Source organism: Lissotriton vulgaris, chromosome 10 (assembly GCF_964263255.1).
Source record: "Lissotriton vulgaris chromosome 10, aLisVul1.2, whole genome shotgun sequence".
In the NCBI taxonomy this organism is placed as follows: Eukaryota; Metazoa; Chordata; class Amphibia; order Caudata; family Salamandridae; genus Lissotriton; species Lissotriton vulgaris.
This window is the reverse complement of record NC_141698.1, coordinates 713,546,351-713,567,190: the sequence shown is the minus strand read 5'-3', so window position 1 is coordinate 713,567,190 and position 20,840 is coordinate 713,546,351. Positions and strand designations below refer to the sequence as shown.

Below are 20,840 nucleotides of genomic sequence, written 5' to 3'. Positions count from 1 at the left end.
CGTTTTTTTTTTTTTTTTACTTATTACCCGTTTTGGTACTTCTAAATGCTTTATGCTCGTTACTTTGATTAAGCCAGACTGCTCTGTGCCACAGCCACTCACGACTGACCTACGGGTTTTCTTAAAGAAACCTAACTGGGTTGGATAATGATTGAGATATTATATGGTGAGGTCTCAGACCCACACTACTAATAGACTTTTCTGCCCAGGTGTTCTATCCAGTCACAATGTTTTGTTTGTGAGTAGCATTTGCAGGTTTATTAAAGTGCACAAAATCATCACAGATATGTGGACTAAATTTTCACAACCATTTTGCAGTTTATGGGAGATCACATTTTTTTCCCCACCACAACAACCTTTGAGTTTTCAGTCGTAATATCCGAACCAACATGGCCCTCTGATACAAATAGAGCAACACAAACCTATTGTCAATGCTCAATGATACAGTAATAGAAAACAATCAATCACATCACCCCCCTCCCATGACCCATAGAGCAATCAAGACAACATCATGCATTGCAACTCAAATATTTCATAAAGAAGAGTTTTAATGGAGTATTTATCACCACCCAACGTACTACTCCACTCAATGCATCAGAATAAAAATTGTCCTCACCCACAAAGATAGTTTTAACTTGCACACAATGTTTTTGTTTGCACTCAGCCCCTCCATCCCCCACACAAAAGATAGACCTCGTAGGGAGGTTGACAAAAAAAACAGCTCCTCTCCTACGGGAGAGTAGTGGCCCACACTGGGTACCCTACGGTCCCTGTGTGAAGAGGGGACCCTATGATGAAGCATGTCATCATAAGAGTAAGTGAGGGTTCTCATCTTAACACAGCAGTGATTCCAAGTCCCTTTCTCTTTTCCTTTGTTCCCTGTTCTCTTCTATTTGTACCATCCCTATACACTAAGTGAAATACAACTCTGATATAGCGCATGGGGACCTCATGGTTTGGCATTATATAGTTGAATTTCTGCATCAAATAGGGAATCCACAGAGGGCCGGAGTAAGAACCAGACCCCTGTAGTCTGCTCACCGTTGCCAAATCTTGGAATGATTTTGTGGGCACACCTGACTTCCATCTCCATAAAATGCCATTCCTTTCTTCCAGGTACCCACAGTGGGTTGCATTGCATCATTTCACAACTTTGCGATGTGGCTTTTCACCAGTGTTAGGCCTAGAAATACCAGATGCCTTTTTATTTATTATTTATATCACTTGTAGAGCGCGCTGTAACCCTGCGGGCATCCTGACGCTGAAGAAAGGTGCAACGAAGAACAGTCAGTCTTGAAAGCAAGAGGAGAGCGTCTAGATGAGGGTCTGTTACTACTACCCCTGAGGGGGAGGGGGGGGGGGGGGGGGGGGGGGGAGGAGTGTTATACCCTTGGAAAGAGCCAGGTCTTGATTTCTTTACAGAACAGCAGTAATTCACTGATTTTCCTAATTTCAATTGGAAGGCTATTCCAGAGGCGGGCCCTTGCTACGCTAAAAGCTCTGCCACCCTGGGTCGCTTTTCTAATCCTAGGTATTCTGACAAGGTTAGTGGAAGAGGAGCAGAGGGCCCGTGTGGGCTAGTACCACTGAAACTAATCTTGGAGTGGTTTAAGGCCCTGACCATGTACTGCTTTGAAGACGGTGCATAAGGACTTGAAGAGGATCCTCTGTGGCACTGGGAGCCAGTGCAGGTCAGCCAACGCTGGAGTTGTAGAAGATTGGCGGGCTCATGAGTGCCAACTTAGCTGCTGCCGCCTGGATATTCTGCAGTCTGGAAATCAGATATCCAGGTGATTTCAGTAACAAGGCATTGCAGTAGTCCAGGCGGCTGAGGATGGTACTCCTGACTACAGTTCTTGCCCGTACCGGTGGAAAAGGCAGCAGCTTTCGGAGACCTCGCATTAAAGTGAAGCAATTGCCCACCAGTTTATTGACGTTGGTCTCCAGATTTAAATTTTCATTAAAGCTGACCCCCCAGATTCCGCACCGTCTTCACCGGTGTTAGCGGTCCAATCGAGGCTAAAGGCCAAAAGTCTGCAGGCAGGCTTCTGGCAATTCTCCCCACCTTGCACTACATGATCTCTGTTTTTCCGCTGTTAAACTGGAGCGAGTTTCCCTTTAGCCATGCCACCATTTCATGCATGCAGGCATGGAAACTCTAGTGAATCCGCCTGAGCACCATTGAGGGAGATCATAAGCTGTGTGTCATCAGCGTAGTTGATCACGCTGATGTTATAAGCCTTAATGATGCCCATCAGGGGTTGCATGTAAGCATTAAACAGGATGGGACTGATGGATGATCCTTGCGGAACCCCATGTGGAACTTTGGCAAATTCAGATTAAATACGCACACAACCAGTTAAGCGCCATTCCCTTCACTCTAAAGGTTTCCAGCCTTGTCAGCAGAATGTCATGGCTCACCGTATCTATTGCGGCAGACAGGTCCAGCAGGATTAGAATTACTGACTCGCCCCAGTCCGCCCTCATTCGTAGATTGTCCAGTACCATCACCAATGCTGACTCGGGCCCATGGGCTGGTCTAAACCCAAACTGTTCCTCCTCTAGAATGTTATTTGTCTCCAAGAAGAGGGACAGGGACTAACTAACCAGATGTTCCGTGATCTTAATTGGATAGGGCAGGAGCAAAATAGGTCGATAGTTCTTGTGGCAGCTAGGATCGAGATTTGGTTTCTTCAGCAGAGGTGTGATAACAGCCTGCTTCCATCCAACCGGTACGGTGCTTGTGCTGAGTGATTGACCACATAACTGGCGGAGAATAGGAAAGAATTCATACCCGAATTCCTTCACAATTTTGAGGGGTAAAGGATCCAGCGGAGATCCCGAGGAAATGCTAAGGGCTACTTGAAGAAACTTTCTCAGAAGGGATTGCAAAATTGTCCAGGAAGGCCCTGGGGGGCAGATACCTGGCCATTCCTTCCTTTTATATCGGTTACCACCTATCCCCTCAGTACTATGGAGCAGGAGCATTTTAGGGTTGAACAGGATCTCCCAGGGCAAGACCTCCTCTAGGCACAACACCACACCCCGCCAGGGCCGTACAATCCCACACCGTATGTAGAAAGGTGCCCTTACTCACGTCACAGCAAAGACATACCGCTGAAGCAATAGCACCCATATGCCATAGGCGATGTCTAGTGAAATTAACTCAATGCAGGTATTTTAATTGGATGAGCCGAAGTTGCTATGGACATGGCGCCTCACTTGGGGCCATCAGGACCTCTGACTAGTCGTCATGGCTAGTGTGGGTATATCCCTCAGCCATGTCCGTCAAAAGGCTGAAGTGTGGTGGCGCTATGTGTTATTAGTGATTGACAGATACGACTAATTTTGTGTGTGCCCAATTCCTGGTCAATAATTTACCTTCCAAGAGGTTGAACTCTGGTACAGCATGGAGATCTAGGAGATAGGGAGTTAGAGCGTGGAGCATCTGTAGATATTTATAGAATTGATGGCGATTTATCCGAAAATCAGTCTGTAACTCTTGAGGACTTTAAGACCGTGCTTTGCATGACATCTCCCAGAGTGGGGATACCCATTGTGTCCCACTGTCGGAACCCTGACAAGGACGCCACCCGGCCTAGGACCCCCCCCCCCCCCCAATAATTGTGTCATCTGATTCAACTTCCCCCACCAACCCATCTGCCGGAGCAATTGCCTCCATAAAGCCTCCATAAATGAATCACTACTTGAGTCACCGGGGAAGGGAATTTCTCATCTTCCTTCCCTATAGGTCTAATATGGGCACGTCACTTATCGCTTTGTCGCATAAGCTGGATAGGTCTGTGATGTATACCACCATTCTTTTAGAAGTAATAAATGAGATGCAGCATAGTAAGAGAATGTGTCTGGTCAAGCCATGCAGTCATTACAGCTAGACTGAAAACATGTCCGGAGGGCGTTACATACCACTCCAGAGAAACTGGGTCAGGACTGTATTCACTTGTCTGAAACATGCTAGGTGAATGGCAAAGGGCTAATTTTGTAGGTGCTATAAAATCCGAGGCATTGAGACCATCTTAAATATCGAGCGATCCAGCAGAAAATGTTTTTGTTTTTGAATCTAAGTTTAGTTTAACATCTTTGAATTGAATTCTAAAACTCTTAATGCACTGAAATCAAGCTTGCTTAAATGCCAAGTTATCATTAACCGGAAACTGTCCACATCATTGTGCTAGTGATAATTGGAAAGTTCAAGCAGCTTCTGTGACCATATGTGGGAAGAGGGCAATTGCCATCATTAGAATTCCTAACGTGAACAATAACTGGTGCAATCGCAAACTCACATGCAAGAGCATGATTAATTTGTAAAAAAAATGCCATTATTTCACATGTGTGCTTTTAAACACCAATAAAATGTAGCCATTTTGTTAAGACGTAATTCAGGAGCTTCGGTTGCATACATTTTCAAGCCTTATGCTGAATAGAAAATATGGATAGGTGCAGATTATAGTCTGGGTAATGGTATTGTTACTTGGTATAAAAGGCATGTTCTGACAGCTTACATGTGCTCCCATAAGAATTTTCGTTTCAGTTTTTAGCAAACCATTTCGATCTGCAAATCGCCAGAGCAAACATTGCATCAACTTTCGCATAATTAAAATAAGCGAACAGCAATTAGTTTACAATCATGTGTTCTGTTAGTTGTTTGTTCAAGAAATAGAGACAAAAGACCATGCAAGAAAAAACAGAGCAGACTGAAGAGAAAATACAAACTGAAACTTAGAGAGCAGCTTTGCGTCCATAGTTTGGATTCTTGAAATTATTTATAGGACTCTTGTAAATGGGATTCTCTTGCTGAAGTAGAAAAAGCAGTAGTCAAGGGAATTATAAAAAGAAAAGGAACAATAAACATAAGTAACGCTCAGGAGGTAGAAAACACCAGAATAGGAGGAGAAATGAATTAGTCATTTTAAACCACTAGAAAAGAAATCCCACTCTGTCTGCTGAGATCAAAAGACTACACTTATAGATAGTCCAAGCTAGAATGATGAGGAATTTGCCACATAAAATCTTTTGCTGTCTAAAAGGATGTAGGATATATACTAATAGTAAATGCCCATGCATAATTCTGGTCAAACTGTCCAAATAATTAATTTGAAAATAAATGTTAGACTGCTGCCTTTATCTAAATTTGTGTGGACAAGATAGGACCTAAAATCTTCCAACCAAGGCTGTGAGAAGTGCCCTGCAAATTGTCCCAGTGAAAGGGAGACCACTGAAATGTCACCAGACAGTATAATTCCTTCAGCACCCACAACAATGAAAAATCCCACTTTCTATTTGCTGTCCAGGGTCTCTTCTCACTACAAATATAAAGATTGAAGAGTACAGGAAAGAAGGAAGCATTGTTTATTACTCTGTGAATTGAAGACTATGTTGATTGAGTCATGTTGCTTGTATGTATGATGGTTAGTTTTACAACTGATTATTAAAATTTAAGCTTGATTTCAAAAACTGTTCAAAGGTTGTTTGTACCAATTATTTTTTAATTTATTGTTGGCTACCTTTTCTGACTAATATATCTGACTAGTTCATCTGATAAGCATTTGACAAAGTTAATGAGCTCTACCATGGCCAAAGAAATACGTTTACATGCTAGAAATACGTGGCTTGAAGCTATTCTACATTAACATAATGTGCTTCTAGTTTTTTTAAATCTCACAAATTGTGAGTCTTGACTTGGTGTGACCAAAATAGCTGGCACGCCCACATTGTTGTTTCACAGACTCTTGCAGGCGATTGTTAAATGGTTTGTTATTTAAACAAATGTTTTAATATCTCCTCTTGCTATTGTATGCAATTTAAAGCCACCAATATGAAGGCATTAAAAAACTGCAAGTTTGGCAAATCAGCCTGTTATATGAAGTGTACAATGTGCGTCAAATCGGTTTGGAATTGATAATGTGTACTTTGCTTATAACTTCCAAATGCACTTTCCAAGTTATCACACTGTAATTAATAGGCTTTTGGTATCAAAATCTGAAAAGTTAGCACTAGTGGATTACAGTCCCAAAGAGGAATCCTATACTTTTATTTTTATGACTCAATCTATATCATTAGCGAAATGTGCTTTAACAATAACTAGGTGTATGCAAAATAAAATACTCTATATAGGTATTTTGTGTACATATTAGTAGCTTTTAACACGCATCAGGTTTTCGATTTGAAAGAGGTTAAGTACTTTATCTCTCTCTCTAAACCTTACTTACCTTCCAACCAGTGTTATGTGATTCTGCATTCCTCAGACTTTTCACAGCTGAAGATTTCCAAAATGTAAATATTTGCTAATATTTCCAGCTTAATTGCCTGCTTTGGTGGCAGGAACAATAATTTGGTTATTTCACACAATGGAGAAAAGGCTGGTATGATCACATTCAATGTATGCTGCACATAACTGGTTTCCACTTTGTTTGACAATATACTTCCCTGTAATTTCTTTTGAACAAAAGAAAATGTATCTGGTCCCCAGATTAAACAGCTGCATTGGTTGAAATGACTTGACGGCATTGCCATCCAAGTCAGAGGTTGTAATAAAGGCAATATGAGTGGTTATAGCATTCTTAAAGCTTTTCCAGGGAAAGCACAGAAGGTAAATACTATAACCTGCTAGTGTCCTGTGAAGGAGAGGTAGTGTCAAACCTTTGAAATAAAAATTATTATAGCCTAAAAAAGGAATCCTTTTCCTCCAGCATTCATATAATTCCAAGCTTGTATACTTCAACTAGAGCTTTGGAAAAAGGAAACTATAGATAGAACTCCCATTGTAATAAACATAGAACAAAAGGGGTATTTAGTTATAGTATGCCTCGTACAAATAAGGATGATCTTAAGTGTGGGTTTCAGAGATCAATTTACAAAAAAGTCCTTCAACTTATCTTTTTTCCCAGTAGCATCTTGCATAGCATTAAATACCTAGCTCCTGTGACCTACTGACAACACTTCTGTAATTTAACATTTTCTCTAGCTGGTTGTGGGTATTAACCCAAAACTAACCAACAAAGACAAAGGGAATCAAGTGTGCTAAAAGAAAATATGCATTTGTAAAGCCAAAAGGTCACCCTCAAGTGAGCCTTTTAAACCATTATATAGACAAAAATAAGAGGCACTTGTACAGAGACAACTACAAAACAATCCTTGGATTTAGTCCACAACACATGATGCACTTAGGTTCTCGATGCTACCATTCGTAAACCTCTACTGTTAACGACGATTCTTTAAGTTGTGACTGCTGGCGTGGTCAGCACTGTATTCATGTTTAAGATTTGTGCTAGGACCTCGCACGAAGTTTCATCTACCAACCTGGGCGAACACCCCGTAATATCCTTGCTTGTTGGATCACTCCTTGCCCTGAAGAAGCCCGCAAGGGTGAAACGCGTTGGCTGTGTTGCACAAATCACGAATAATGGATCTATTACATAAAGTCAAAACATGTCCATGTCATTGTCACTCTTTCGTGTGTTGTGGAATAAATCCAAGGATTGTTTTGAAGTTTTCGCTGTACATGTGCCTCTCTAATATTTGTCTACATATGTTGTATTTAAGACAATTAGTGGTGGCTGGTCTTCAGAGGTGGGCAATTTGTTAGAAACTTTATAGGAAACCTCAATCGGGTTTCCCTATAATTTTTTGGTCAAAACCGGTAGAGGTGCGGCAGTGTACACCCTTCCACCGTGGCTCTTTGTGTTAGCCTTTAAACCATGTTGGACAGCAGCGTGGCTGTTGTGCAGCAAGTCTAAAACTTCGGGGAATACAAGTGGAATGGGGAAGGCCACGTCATAGCAATATCTTTTTCCTAGTGTGGGTGGGCAACACGGACAACTAAAGGGATGGTGGGAGGGATAACGGAGCTGTACTTCTCCACCCCAGATGGGTAAGGAAAATGCTACTTACCCAGTATGCATCTGTTCTTGGCATATAAAGCTGTAGATTCATATGCGTTAGCATAGATCGAAACCTGGTCTTGGGCTTGGATGTTTGCACTTTGTTTTTCTTCAAGGAACTCTACCTATTCATGAGGTAGGAGACTCCTCCTTATGGTGATAGTGTGAATGGGCTTCGACTCTATCCCCAGATTGTTTTCGCAATAAAGGGTGATTATGGAGTTAGGAAGAATAGAAAGATGTCCAAGTGTGTTGTATCTAAGTAAGATAATACTGCAGCAGATAAAGGCGGGTGGGTGCATATGAATATGAATCTACAGCTTTAAATGCAAAGATCAAATGCCTACTGGGCTTAAGTAGCATTTTTAGTTCAAGGCATATGGGCTGTAGATCATATGTGTCAGCATAGACTATACAGCAGTTATTTTCCAAGCGGTGGCTGACCTGCATCTGTTGCAGTAGTTTGAAAAAGTGTTCTTAAGACAGCCTGGCACACGCTAGCTTGTTTTGCATGCACATCTACACAGTAGTGTTTTGTGAATGTGTGACGTGTAGACCAGGCTGCAGCCTTACAGATGTTATCTAAGGGTATATTCCCTAAACATGGCATAGAATCCCCTAGTTTGCGTGTGGAATGCGCTCTAGGGGGAATAGTTAATGTGAGTTTGGCTTTAATGTAGCATATTTGGATGCATTTAACTATCCATCGTGCAATACCAGTTGTTGAAATGGGATTACCTTTATGGGGTGGTGAAAAAGCAACAAAGAGGTGTTTGGTTTTCCTAAAAGATTTAGTTCTTTCAATGTAATGGAGTATTGTTCATTTCACATCTACTGTGTGAAGAGCACATTCTGCCATGGAGTCTGGTTGAGGGAAAAACACTGGTAGTTCAACAGACTGAGGTGAAAGGCAGAAACAACTTTAGGTAAAATATTTGGATTAGTCCTAAGAACCACTTTGTTATGATGAATTTGTAAAAATGGTTCTTGTATGGTTAGTGCCTGGAGCTCACCAACTCTTCTAAGGGATGTGATGGCTATAAGGAAAGCTACTTTCCAAGTGAGTAACTGTAGTTCACATTTGTGCACAGGTTCAAACGTGGGCCCATGAGTCTTGTAAGGACAGTATTAAGGTTCCAAACTGGAGAGGGTGGAATCCTAGGGAGAATTATTATTTTGAGTCCTTCCATGAATGCTTTGATAGTGGGCACTCTAAACAAAGACAAGTGTTGTCTGTTCTGTAGATAAGCGGCTATTGCAACGAGATGCAATCGTATAGATATGTATGCTAAGTTACAGCGTAAGACATAGCAAATTATGTTTTGAATGGAAGCATCTAGTGGATTGATTTTTGTTGTTTGTACAGTAAATTGCAAATTGTTTCTACTTTGCTGCGTTGCATGCTCTTGTGGTAGGACGTCTTGCCGCCTTAATGAAGTTCATACAGTCTGGCGGAAGATTGAGGTAGCCAAACTATGATTTCAGGTGCCAGATCGCAAGGTTGAGTTGATTGGCATCTGGATGTCTTATCTCTCTATGGTTCTGAGTGAGAAGCTTGGGTGAGAGGGGTAGTTTTTGATGAGGAACTACAGATCGTTCCAACAGGGTTGTGAACCATGGTTGTCAAGACAATGTGGGAGCAAATAGGATCATTTTGAGTGAATGCTGTTGGAGCTTCCGAACCACTAATGGAATGAGCGGGTGAGGCATAAAAGAGTAAGCAAATGTTCCTGACGAGTTCATCCATAGCATATTGCCTTTGGACAATGGGTGCGGATACCTGGACGCAAAGTTTGTGCATTTTGCATTCTGGTGTGTGGCAAACAGATCTATTTCTGGGTAGTCTCACATTTTAAAGAATGCAAGGAAAACTTGAGGATTTAACTCCCATTTGTGGATCAGTTGTTGCAGACGACTAAGCAGATCTGCAATCCGATTGTCTACTCCTGGAAGGTGTTCCGCAAGGAGATATCTTTTGAGGAATGGCCCATCTCCATATGCTTTGAGCTAGAGGCCAGAGCTGTAGGGAGTGTGTACCTCCCTGCTATTGTATATAGTACATTGCTGTCATTTTGTCTGTACGGACTAGTACAGCTTTGTGGACTAGATGGACTTGAAAGGCTTTTAACTCGAAAAATTGCTAGAAGTTCCAGGTAGTTTATGTGGAACTGTTTTTGTTATGGAGTCCATAGGCCCTGAATGGTATGATTTTGTAGATGAGCTCCCCAGCCGGCGAGCGATGAGTCTGCTGTTAGCACTATTTGTGGAACGGGCTTGAGGAAAGGCCGCCCTTTGGAAAGTTTTTGCATTCCACCACTGCAGAGAGCGATGGGTGCGGCTGTCTAACAACACCAGATCGGTCAGCTGTCCTTGAGCTTGGTTCCACTGAAGTGCAAAGCATTCCGGTAGAGGACGCATCTGGAGTCTTGCATAAGGGACTATTAGAATGCAAGAGGCCATCAGTCCGATTAGCTGCATAAACACCTGAGCTGATAACAAGTGTAGAGGTTGGTATTAGAGCCTGTATGTTGCGTATCCTGACTGAGTTGGGGTATGCTAGAGCTTTGCAAGTGTCTATTGTAGCTCCTAGATAAACTTGTGTGTTGGACAGTTGGAGGTGGGATTTGGTGAGGTTTACTGTGAATCCCAAGCGGGGAAGCAACTGAATTGTTTGGTGGATGTGTTTAACACAGCTTTGTTGTGATTTGGCTTTTATGAGTCAATCATCCAGATAAGGAAACACGTGAATGTGTCGTCTTCTTAAGTGACCTGCAACTACTGTTAGGCACTTGGTGAAAACTCTGGGTGCTGTCGTTACTCAGATGGGAGGACTTTGAATTGGTACTGTTGACTGTCCACCACAAACCTCAGATATTTCTTGTGAGCGGCGTGAATGGGAATGCGGAAGTAGGCGTCTTTAAAATCCAATGTGGAAAGAAAGTCGCCTTGCTGAATTAAAGGGAGCACCTGTTGGAGGGTGACCATGTGGAAATGATCAGATTGAATGTAGAGATTTAGCTGTCTGAGATCCAATATTGGTCCGAGAGACGTCCTTTTTGAGAATTAGAAAATAGAGTGAGTAAACCCCTGTGCCCTGATGAGTCAGGGGAACTGGTTCTATTGCATGTTTTTGTAACCGGTAGAGAACTTCTTGCTTTAGGAGAGTGAGATGTTCTGAGGACATCGCACGATGTTTGGGAGGAATGTTTGGTGGAGTGTAGGTAAGTTCCAGGCAATAACCATATTGGATAATTTGTCTTACCCACTTGTCTGTTGTGATGGAATTCCAGACAGGCAGGAACTGTGAGAGACGTCCCCCGACAGGAGTGGAATGATCGGGGTAGTGGATGGAAGTCACTGTTTGGTGGCAGGGGAAGTGCGTGGGGAGTTACCTCTGCCTCTTCCTCTATTGTTATTTCCTCTGTAACCTCCCTGAAAATATCCTCTGGATGAGGAAGATTGATTGGAACTTTTATAAGAGGATGAGGTGTGTTCTGACACAGTTGTCTTTGAGCCACCCCTATAAAAGGAGCGACGAAAGGAGCCCCTACTAGAAGGTAGTTGTAAGGCCCCCATGGACTTCGCAGCGTTGGTGTCTTTTTTTCTCTAATGATGAATAGACTTTGGAGGGGGGGGGGGGGGAGGGGGGTCAAACAGCTGATTAAGAAGTGCTAATTGTACTTGCAGCTTGAATCCTGAGATTAGAAGCAAAGCGTGTCTGTGTAGCAAAACGCTGGTGTTAATGGCACACGAGGCTGTGTCAGCTGCATTGAGGGCGCATTTAATAGAAGTGTTTGTAATAAGCTAACCCTTTTGAATGAGCTTTAACCTTGTATTGGTCTGGTAAATGCTGCATTAGTTTTTCGAGCTCTTCATAGTGAGCTCTAACTTATTGTGCCCGGAGAGCTTGTGCATTAGCAATACGCCAATGATTTGAAGCTTGTGATGCAATTCTCTTGCCTGACGCGTCTAAGTTTTGACTCCTTGTCAGGAGGAAGGGCGTCACCTGTGGCTTAAGAATTTGCTCTCTTTCGTGCATTTGAAACGACAAGAGAATCTAATGGTACCTGACCCCTGATGTAAATTGCTTCTGTAGGAGCGACTTTATACTTTGTCTACTCTTGGCGTAAGTATTCTAGCTCTAACAGGGTCCTTGAATACCTCGCTGGCGTATTTTATCATACCTTTGAGCATTGGCAAAGTATTAGGGTTTTTTTGGGGAGGGAGCAAAAGTTTCCACTAAGAAATCCTCCTCTAAGGGATCAGTATGTAGTTCCACCCCATGGTACTGAGCCGCTCTATTGATAAGCTGTGCGAAACTAATATTGTCATCGGGTTGTGATGGTCTGGAGGGATATAGATCGTGGTCATTAGTATGATCCTGGTCTTTATCATAATCATCCCAGGGGTCTGTGTCCAGTGGAATAGCGTCCTCTGCATCCTCCCCATCCCAGTCCCCATCATAATCATCTTGTGGCTCAGGTGAAAAAACGTGGTGGTGGTGAGTTTTCAGGTGAAATCAATACATTTTGATTAAAGGGTGGAGGAGGGGGAGCTTTGTAAATGGGAGAGGGGTTAGTACCCATGTCCTTTTTCTTAAGAGGTATATGGTAGTCTTCCAAGAGGTCTAATGTCCGTTTTTTAGGAAGTGTTGCTCGAAGTTTCCAGGTTTCAGGGTCAATATGTAACTGTTTTTGTTTTGTATCCAAAGAATTTGATGGAGGAATTTCTTTGGACAGAGTGTCTTTGTCCGTTTGTTTATATTCAGATGGTTTGAGAGGACTTCCTGCTTTTTGGGCGCTGCGCCCTTCGGTGCGGGATTTTCTGGCACCGAAGGTTTGGTTTTTCCTTGTTTCGGATCCGAAGGTCTATGCGTTTTCAGCTACAAAGCTTTTTCTTTAACTTGTTTCGGCTCTGAAGCCTTCAGTTCAGCCGGTGTTGATTCCGAAGCCTTTGGTTTAGCTGGTGTCCGCTCCGAAGCCTTGGCTTTATGCGGGCTGTGGGATTCTGGTGTAGAGGCACTTTGAGGTTTCAGGTGGCCACAGTCGCAGCTCGCTCTTTGTCCTGGTTCAGCAGAAGTGGAGCAAACAAGACAGCTGGGCCACTCTGGATGTGGGACTCACTGTCCCTGAAGTCCCTCGACATGCAGGTTGGTTTTCCTCGGTGTTGGTGTCCAGGCTGGACACAACAAGCCTTGGCTGTGACAAGGGGTCTGGTAACCCAGGTATTGGTACTGAGTTCTCTGGTGATTTACGAAGCACTAGCAGCCCTCTGGGTTTCTTGGAGTCTGCACAGCGGCAGGAAGAGTGTTTTTTTCCACAAGGGTCAGGTGCAGCAGGCTGGTCGGGTTCACACCAAATCAGTCGTTGCTCCTCTGTTCTCTGGCCAGCCAACTTCAGTCCACTTCTTTGTGTCCATCGAATCTGAGGTCCTGGCCTTAGTCATGCCAATTAAATACTGTATTTAGGGGCGTTATTGGGAGTGTGAGGTAGTAGCCTTTAAGGTGACTACACCCTCAGTATGACCACTTCCTGTGGGAAGTGGGCTTACCCCTGACCCAGAGGACCTACTTCCATCATAAACCAAGATGAAGGAATTTTCCTAGTTGTATGAATTTCAAGCAGTCCACCTCAGGGGTGGTACTAGCCATAGAGTGAACACACCTCCTGACTAGCTCATTTTCTCACCAGTCCTGGTGCCAAATGGGCCCTTGGTAGGGGGTGGCATTTCCCCTGTCTGGCCTTTGAAGCTTCCTACCTTAATATGTAGATTACCTGTCATCCCGCTTGACCAGTTAAGTTATTTTGGGTAAAGAACACTGGCACAGGGGACCTGGTTAGCAGTTTCCAACTGACGTCACATGACATAAGCCACTTGGCATCCACACCCCACCCTAACCTGCTCACTTCTGGATGGGTGGTTTCTACAGGCAGCAATGAGGCAAACATGCCCCACCATATTGAACAGCCAAAAAGAAAAATTGTGCAGCATGAAGTGCGTGTTAAACTAACAACTAAGGTTAAGAAATTAAGATGATCATGCCCGTTCTGCCCCTCAAACCACACCTTAGAAAAATATTATTCATTCACTGCTGGAAGCAAATAAAGATACATCTGTTGTCTGGTCTCTTTACCAACTCCATTATGCAGTTACTGTATGGAAGGACAATTGGACAGCTATCCTCCCCTGAGGACGCTGCAGCCGAAAACAAGGTTATACTTTGCACCAACTCACAGTATGTGTGTTATTTGTGTCACACATCACAGCCAAGACAGACCCAAGGCCGGTCGAGTGTAGCTCTTTCTGAAGCTGCCAATGACTCCCACATGTTTTGGAATTAACACTTCTTGGTGCCCTCTCGTACAGTAATTGTCAAATGTGTTTTTACATCTAGTCAAATCAACTAAAAAAGACTTTTATTTGGGTGCATTAGCGACCATAACATTGCAAATCAATACATTTAAAAGCCAATATATGTCAAAAATAGATACAAAAATAAATTCATTCAGCCTGATAGCAAACTAGTATAGTACATATATGCATAAAGAGAGAACGATCACATTGCATCTCCTTACTTCATACTCATTTCCGAGTCCGCAAACCTATTTTAATAAAATGTAATAAAGCATGACAACTCAACAGTTCCTAGTGGTTGTAAAAAAGAAAGCAACCTTATGAAACCTAGTGCCAAGAAAGCCTAATAAAGGCACAAGAAAGCATTTCATATATGTTGCATAAAGCCCACAGAAAAGAATTAAGTGCAACATGCTCTGTTTAGATCTTCCATCACATGAACATGTAGGGAGGGAGAGAAACCACAAGCCTTTAAGAAGTGAACAAGATTAAAGCATAACCTTGTAGGAGAAATATGTCCTGTTCATGAGAAGTACATAGTAGTCAGAACTGCGGAGCAGGGCTCCCTATCACACTCCATCAAGGTGAGCCCGGGTCCATCATCTGCAGTATTGCCCAGTGCTATTAAAACTTTTTTAAATAGCAGATCCACTGCTGAGTAAATTGCGCTCTCTAAAAAAGCTCAGAGATGCATAACTCAGTAAAAGAGTTCTTCATACAAGATAGCCAAAGGAGTCTCAAAATGTTGCCTAGTGCAAGGCAATCTGATATTTCTTTAGTAATATAGGCTTCTGGTTTCCTCCTGGCTCGAAGCCACGCTAACAGGGGTTGCAGTATAATAAAGTCTTCTGCAAAGCCCAAGCCCACCTCAGCATGGCCACAGACCATCGAGGTAGATTGAGGGAACGGCAGAATCCCGGAGATGAAGCTATTAACTATCCTTTGTATGTGGCCAATGTCTACGTTCCTCCCACACACCTGCACCATATGCGCCGACAGACACATATTTACTTTTGTACAATTGAACTAGCTTCTTAACTGGTTTGTGTCTCAGTCTCTTTGCAGCAAAATGGAATACCGCATCAATCGATCTTTCAAACTGGAATGCTTTAGTTTTTAAGAAAAATTTGCAATACAAAGTCAAGTCTAACGAGATTGCCAAAGATGTAAAATTGTAAACTTTAGCCACCTCTTCGTCCGAAATTATAAATTTCCTAGATTTGGAGATCTGGGACCGCATTTCATGATGAATGATATGGAGAGATTGGTCCTCAGATCCAGATCATCCATAAAAGCATTAAAGGCATCTAACAATGTCTGCAGCCCGTTGGCAGTTCTAGCTAAGAGGACCACATCGTCCACAGCCAAAAGCACCTGCACAAAATGGGAACCTACTGTTAGACTCTGAGTTACCGGTCCACCTAGGGTAGCCTGGCTCAAGTGGTAAGGCCTATCTCTAAGGCAACTTGTTGCACTTGCGTCACACTCAACACAGTAGCCCAGCGTACTCCCACTCAAAAGAAAAATGACACTACACCTTCTTTAGAAAAAGTGGGAAAGTTTTATCTCTTTTCTTTCTACTTCAGTTTTCAATTTGCATCACGGTTAAATCCCACATACAATATTTTCACCATTGGATTACCGACTTTGATAAATACATGACATGGCAATTCCTTGATATCTTATCAACTCTAATTGGTTCTCTCATTACTTGCAGAATAACTATACTGGTAAATTACCCTTGAGGACTCATTTTCATTACATACAGGAAGATACAAGGGTTCAGCAACCAGTTCCACAGAATGTACACTTGTATATAAGTTCAAGCAGCAGTACGTCTGGATCGAAACAGGCAGGTTAATTTATCATTTCATAGAATCATTGAGTTTACTCTACAACCACCCTGGACTGACCGGATATTTCAGTGAACCTTCTATACCCAGTTATTTCTATATAGAGAATTTCCCTCACTCAGTCAGCTCTTATTCCCAGGCCAGCATTGCTACCCTGTCTTCTATCATTTGAGCCCACTATAAACTGCATTCGGAAGTCTCTCTCTCTCTCTCTCTCTCTCGCTCGCTCAGGGATACTCTACCAAGGCGAGGAAGATACTGAAATGGGCGAGTCCAGTAAACAGGGATCACTGTCTGTGGCGCGGTTGGGCAGGTTTGAGTTATCCAAAGCCTGTGTGACACTTTCTAGGCCAAGTTCGCTGCCACCGATTATGGCCTAGTAAAGATCTTCCCTCCCCACCAGACTAAATTCCCAGCTTACTTCGTTTATACAGTCCTTAATCCGGGCCTGATCTCCAGCCGCTGTTTACTTTGGCGGGGGAAAGGCTCCGCTCAGAGGCTGAGTTCCGCTCGTCTACCCGATCAATTCTGAAGCAGACGCTCTTCACCGTGCCGGCCTCAGTAGACACTCCTCAGCGCTTCCGCATTCCTCTCCCTCGCCGGTTTCACATGGGAAGGACTCCGTCTAAGCCCGGCCTCTTTCAACTTCTCTCCTCCCCTTTCCTCCGTCGCAGAGCTTTTGCCGGGCAGAGTTCAGTCGGAATTCTCCATCCCACAGCTACGACTGACTGCTTCTGCTTCACTACCAGAGGGAGAAACCCGCGTCAGGGACACTCGTGTGAAGGAGGGGGATGACGACTGGCAGCAGAGGGCGCCCTTCTCACAGCACACCAGGCCCCCCCACGGTAAGTTCAGCTACACGCTTGAAGTGCCAAATCTCAGTTTTCCTCCCTCAGCGCTCCCGCAATAATCCGGGCTCCGGGCAGGCGGATTATGGCCTCACAGCGCTGTTGATTATAACGCTTCAGGCGGTGGCAGGGAGAAGGCTGATAATATCACAGTTCTTGGCTTCTTTTTGGAGCCAGAGGCCCCCACTTCCTGGTTCCCAGTCCAGCTACCCACAGCTCATCAGAAGTATCTCAGGGCCTTTTTACCAGGAACACTAGAAGGGATGGGGGAGCTAGCAGTAATACGACAGTGGCAGGGTTTAGTCAACAGGCAGGGTGTCACGTCAGTGGAGAAGAGCAAGGGACGATCCAACCTTACTCAGTGCACCTTCCTCCCCACGATATTGCCTCACTCCTCACCAGGCTCTACTCAAGCTCCCTTGGTCACTCCAAAATGGCACCCCAGTTCTGACCTTATATACCCTTGGCCCAAGTCACTAGAATGGGCCGGAAGGTTCTAGACCTCTCCAATACTAACCTATGGGCTAAGCTCGGAGGTAAAGTTTTGACAGTTGACAGGCCACCATTTTGTGTTTCCCTACTCTCCCTCTATTTTAGAGGAGCATCTGTGCCTTAGTACTAATCAGTAATAAGGCGCCCAGAGACCTAAGGCCAACACCCAAAAATATGTAGGGGACACACAAAAAAAACAGAAGGCAAAAAGGATAAAAAAAAAATAGGAGGGACCACACAAAGGGCTGACAGGTCTAACAGTTCCCACAGATGGCTTGTGCAAAGAAATTCATCCAGGTCATTAATGTGCAGTAAAAAAAAGAAAAGGTGCTAAAATACACGCTCGACGGACCCCAAAGGTAGCTTTAATTTTAGAAGATGAGGCACCCTCTGCATTATAGCGGGTTCTTAAAATGTGTGCCAATGTATCCCCCGGAGCAGAATAGCCCTGTCGCACCCCAAACCTTCCATTATGTCCCACTACTTGGGACGTTGCACCATATCGAAGGCGCAAGAAAGATCCATAAATGCTAAGTGCATGAGTTCTTTCGCTCCAAGATATTTTTGCGCAAGGAGATATAGATTCAGAGTCTGATGCACAGTGCCCACTCCAGAGCAGAACGCTAGTTGCACATCCAACAGGACCCTTTTATCATGTGCCCACTCTACAAGTTTAAATAGAATCACTATTACCAGAGTTTAAAAGGGCTATCCAATAATGATAGGTCGATAGCATTAAGGCTGCCCTTTGTCCCCCTTTTTAGGTCTCGTAGCGAAAACACAGCGCGTCAGCGCTGTGTCTCGCTAGAGATCTATTGTTAGCGACTGTGCTTCCCAGGAGACAGTCCCGGCCGCGCGCATCGCCTTGGAGGCGATTTGAAACTGGAACGCGTGCTGTGGCCAGGCGCTGTCTCCTGGGAAGCTCAAGCACCACACACGCATGCGCATACACACACACACACACACACACACACGCGCCCATGCACGCACGCACATACATACAGAGACACCCCCCCTGACACACACACACGCGCACACACACACACACGTGCACCGAGGCCCCCCCTCCCCCGCCGTCATAGTCGCTCGCATACACACACACACACGAGCATACACACACACACACAAGTGCACCAAGCCCCCCCAGCCTTTTGGAACTTACCTGGCCAATGTCGGGGACTCTGCTCTGAGCACGCAGCGCCCAACCTCCTGCTGGCGCGGCCCCGGGGCTCTACACCGCTCACAGGAGCCCCGGGCCGTGAGACGCATCGACTCCGCCTGCCTCCTCTTCTGGTGCGGACGTGGCCCCGCCCCCGTCACAGGCGACCGTGCCTGACTTCCGGGGCGGACTTCCGGGGGCATTTAGGATGCTGCTGCTGATTTCTCTGTCCTCCGTGTATTCCGTCCGTGGATTCTTTCCGTCTTCTGTTTTTGTTGTTTACGTGTCCTGTCGTTTCCATGTACCGACGTGCGTGGTGCCGACATAGCTTTAAAGCGACCGGCAGTGTACTTGTGTCTTCAACAATGGTGCATTGCCGTGTGTCTACTTCACACACAATCTCACCCGAGGGATGTCACATAATAAGTTTAAAGTAATGCAGTGACTGCGGGGGTGTGTATAGAATAGTGACCATATTATTTGTAGCCATACAGATGTACATTTTGATAAATAAAATGACCAAGAACGCAGCGGACTTACATTATAAATGATAGATCTGTTCCCAGGAACGTCACGTGGAGTGCACTAATAACAATGCGCCAACTTTGATCTGCGGCTTAGTAAGTACTTTTTATCTAGTTCACCAAGTGTTCCTCTATTCCTACAGAAGCTTGGGTTTTACAAATACATAACATATCCTATGTTGCTTTACAAGGAAGGCTGGGAGGTAGGTGGTTAGTTTGGGTATGTTTTTGGCGGCCAGTTTATTTTAGGGCACAGATGCATTCTTCAGGTTTTCAGACACCCGACGTTCGATAGACTCGGCGGTAAGATTAATGCAACTTTGAATTTTATGTTCCTTGTGATCTCTTTCTTGTATGACTATCTGCATGTGGAATCCAACTGTGAAAAAACAAGCCAGGGCAGGACACTTCCATCCCAGAACTTCAATTAGGTAGTGACTAACTATCACACTCTAACAAACTCTCACTCACACCGACTCTCACTCACACCGACTCTCACTCACACCGACTCTCACTCACACCGACTCTCACTCACACCGACTCTCACTCACACCGACTCTCACTCACACCGACTCTCACTCACACCGACTCTCACTCACACCGACTCTCACTCACACCGACTCTCACTCACACCGACTCTCACTCACACCGACTCTCACTCACACCGACTCTCACTCACACCGACTCTCACTCACACCGACTCTCACTCACACCGACTCTCACTCACACCGACTCTCACTCACACCGACTCTCACTCACACCGACTCTCACTCACACCGACTCTCACTCACACCGACTCTCACTCACACCGACTCTCACTCACACCGACTCTCACTCACACTGACTCTCACTCACACTGACTCTCACTCACACTGACTCTCACTCACACTGACTCTCACTCACACTGACTCTCACTCACACTGACTCTCACTCACACTGACTCTCACTCACACTGACTCTCACTCACACTGACTCTCACTCACACTGACTCTCACTCACACTGACTCTCACTCACACTGACTCTCACTCACACTGACTCTCACTCACACTGACTCTCTCACTATCACTGATTCTCTCACTATCACTGATTCTCTCACTATCACTGATTCTCTCACTATCACTGACAGACTCTCCCACTCTCTCACTCACTGTCACTACCAGACTCTCACTGACTGAGTTAGTGAGTGGGAGAGTCAGTGAGTGAGAATGAGTGGTGAGTGAGAATGAGTGGACGAGTGAGAGAGTCAGTTAGTGAGAGAGAGAGTGGGTGAGTTGGTCAGTGAGTCTGGACAGTGAGTAAGTGAGTTAGTGAGTGGGAGAGTCACTTACTCACTGTCCAGACTCACTGACCAACTCACCCACTCTCTCTCTCACTAACTGACTCTCTCACTCGCCCACTCATTCTCACTCACCACTCATTCTCACTCACTGACTCACTGACTCACTCTCAACACATATTGCAGTCCAAATGCAATAGGTGTCACATTTACGAAAGTTATAACTATTGGCATTGTCATACACAATGCCAATAACTCAAACTTTAATGCTGCGAGACCTATTGCATTGTAAATGCTTGTTAAATATGGTGGGGAGCGTTTTATTCAGAGACAGCAGTGCCGTGAGGGGAACCGCTTACCAGAATTACATTTCCTTGGGGCTGCCATCACTCGATCATCACTCCGCTGTGAGGGGAACGGCTCAACGAACAC

General features: G+C 44.5%; 1 protein-coding gene across 2 annotated transcripts in view; it reads right to left on the bottom strand.

Moving 5' to 3' along the window:
- ITGB1 (integrin subunit beta 1) overlaps positions 1–20,840 on the bottom strand; it is a 446,163-nt gene that overhangs the window by 7,726 nt on the left and 417,597 nt on the right. Inside the window, exon 16 of one of the 2 annotated variants that reach the window (XM_086941543.1) lies at positions 4,735–4,815. The exons of the other annotated variant lie outside the window; for it this stretch is intronic. Within the exon in view, the coding sequence (XP_086797669.1) occupies positions 4,741–4,815 (75 nt within the window). The 3' untranslated portion in view covers positions 4,735–4,740. The remainder of the gene's footprint in view (positions 1–4,734; positions 4,816–20,840) is intronic. 2 annotated transcript variants of the gene reach the window in all.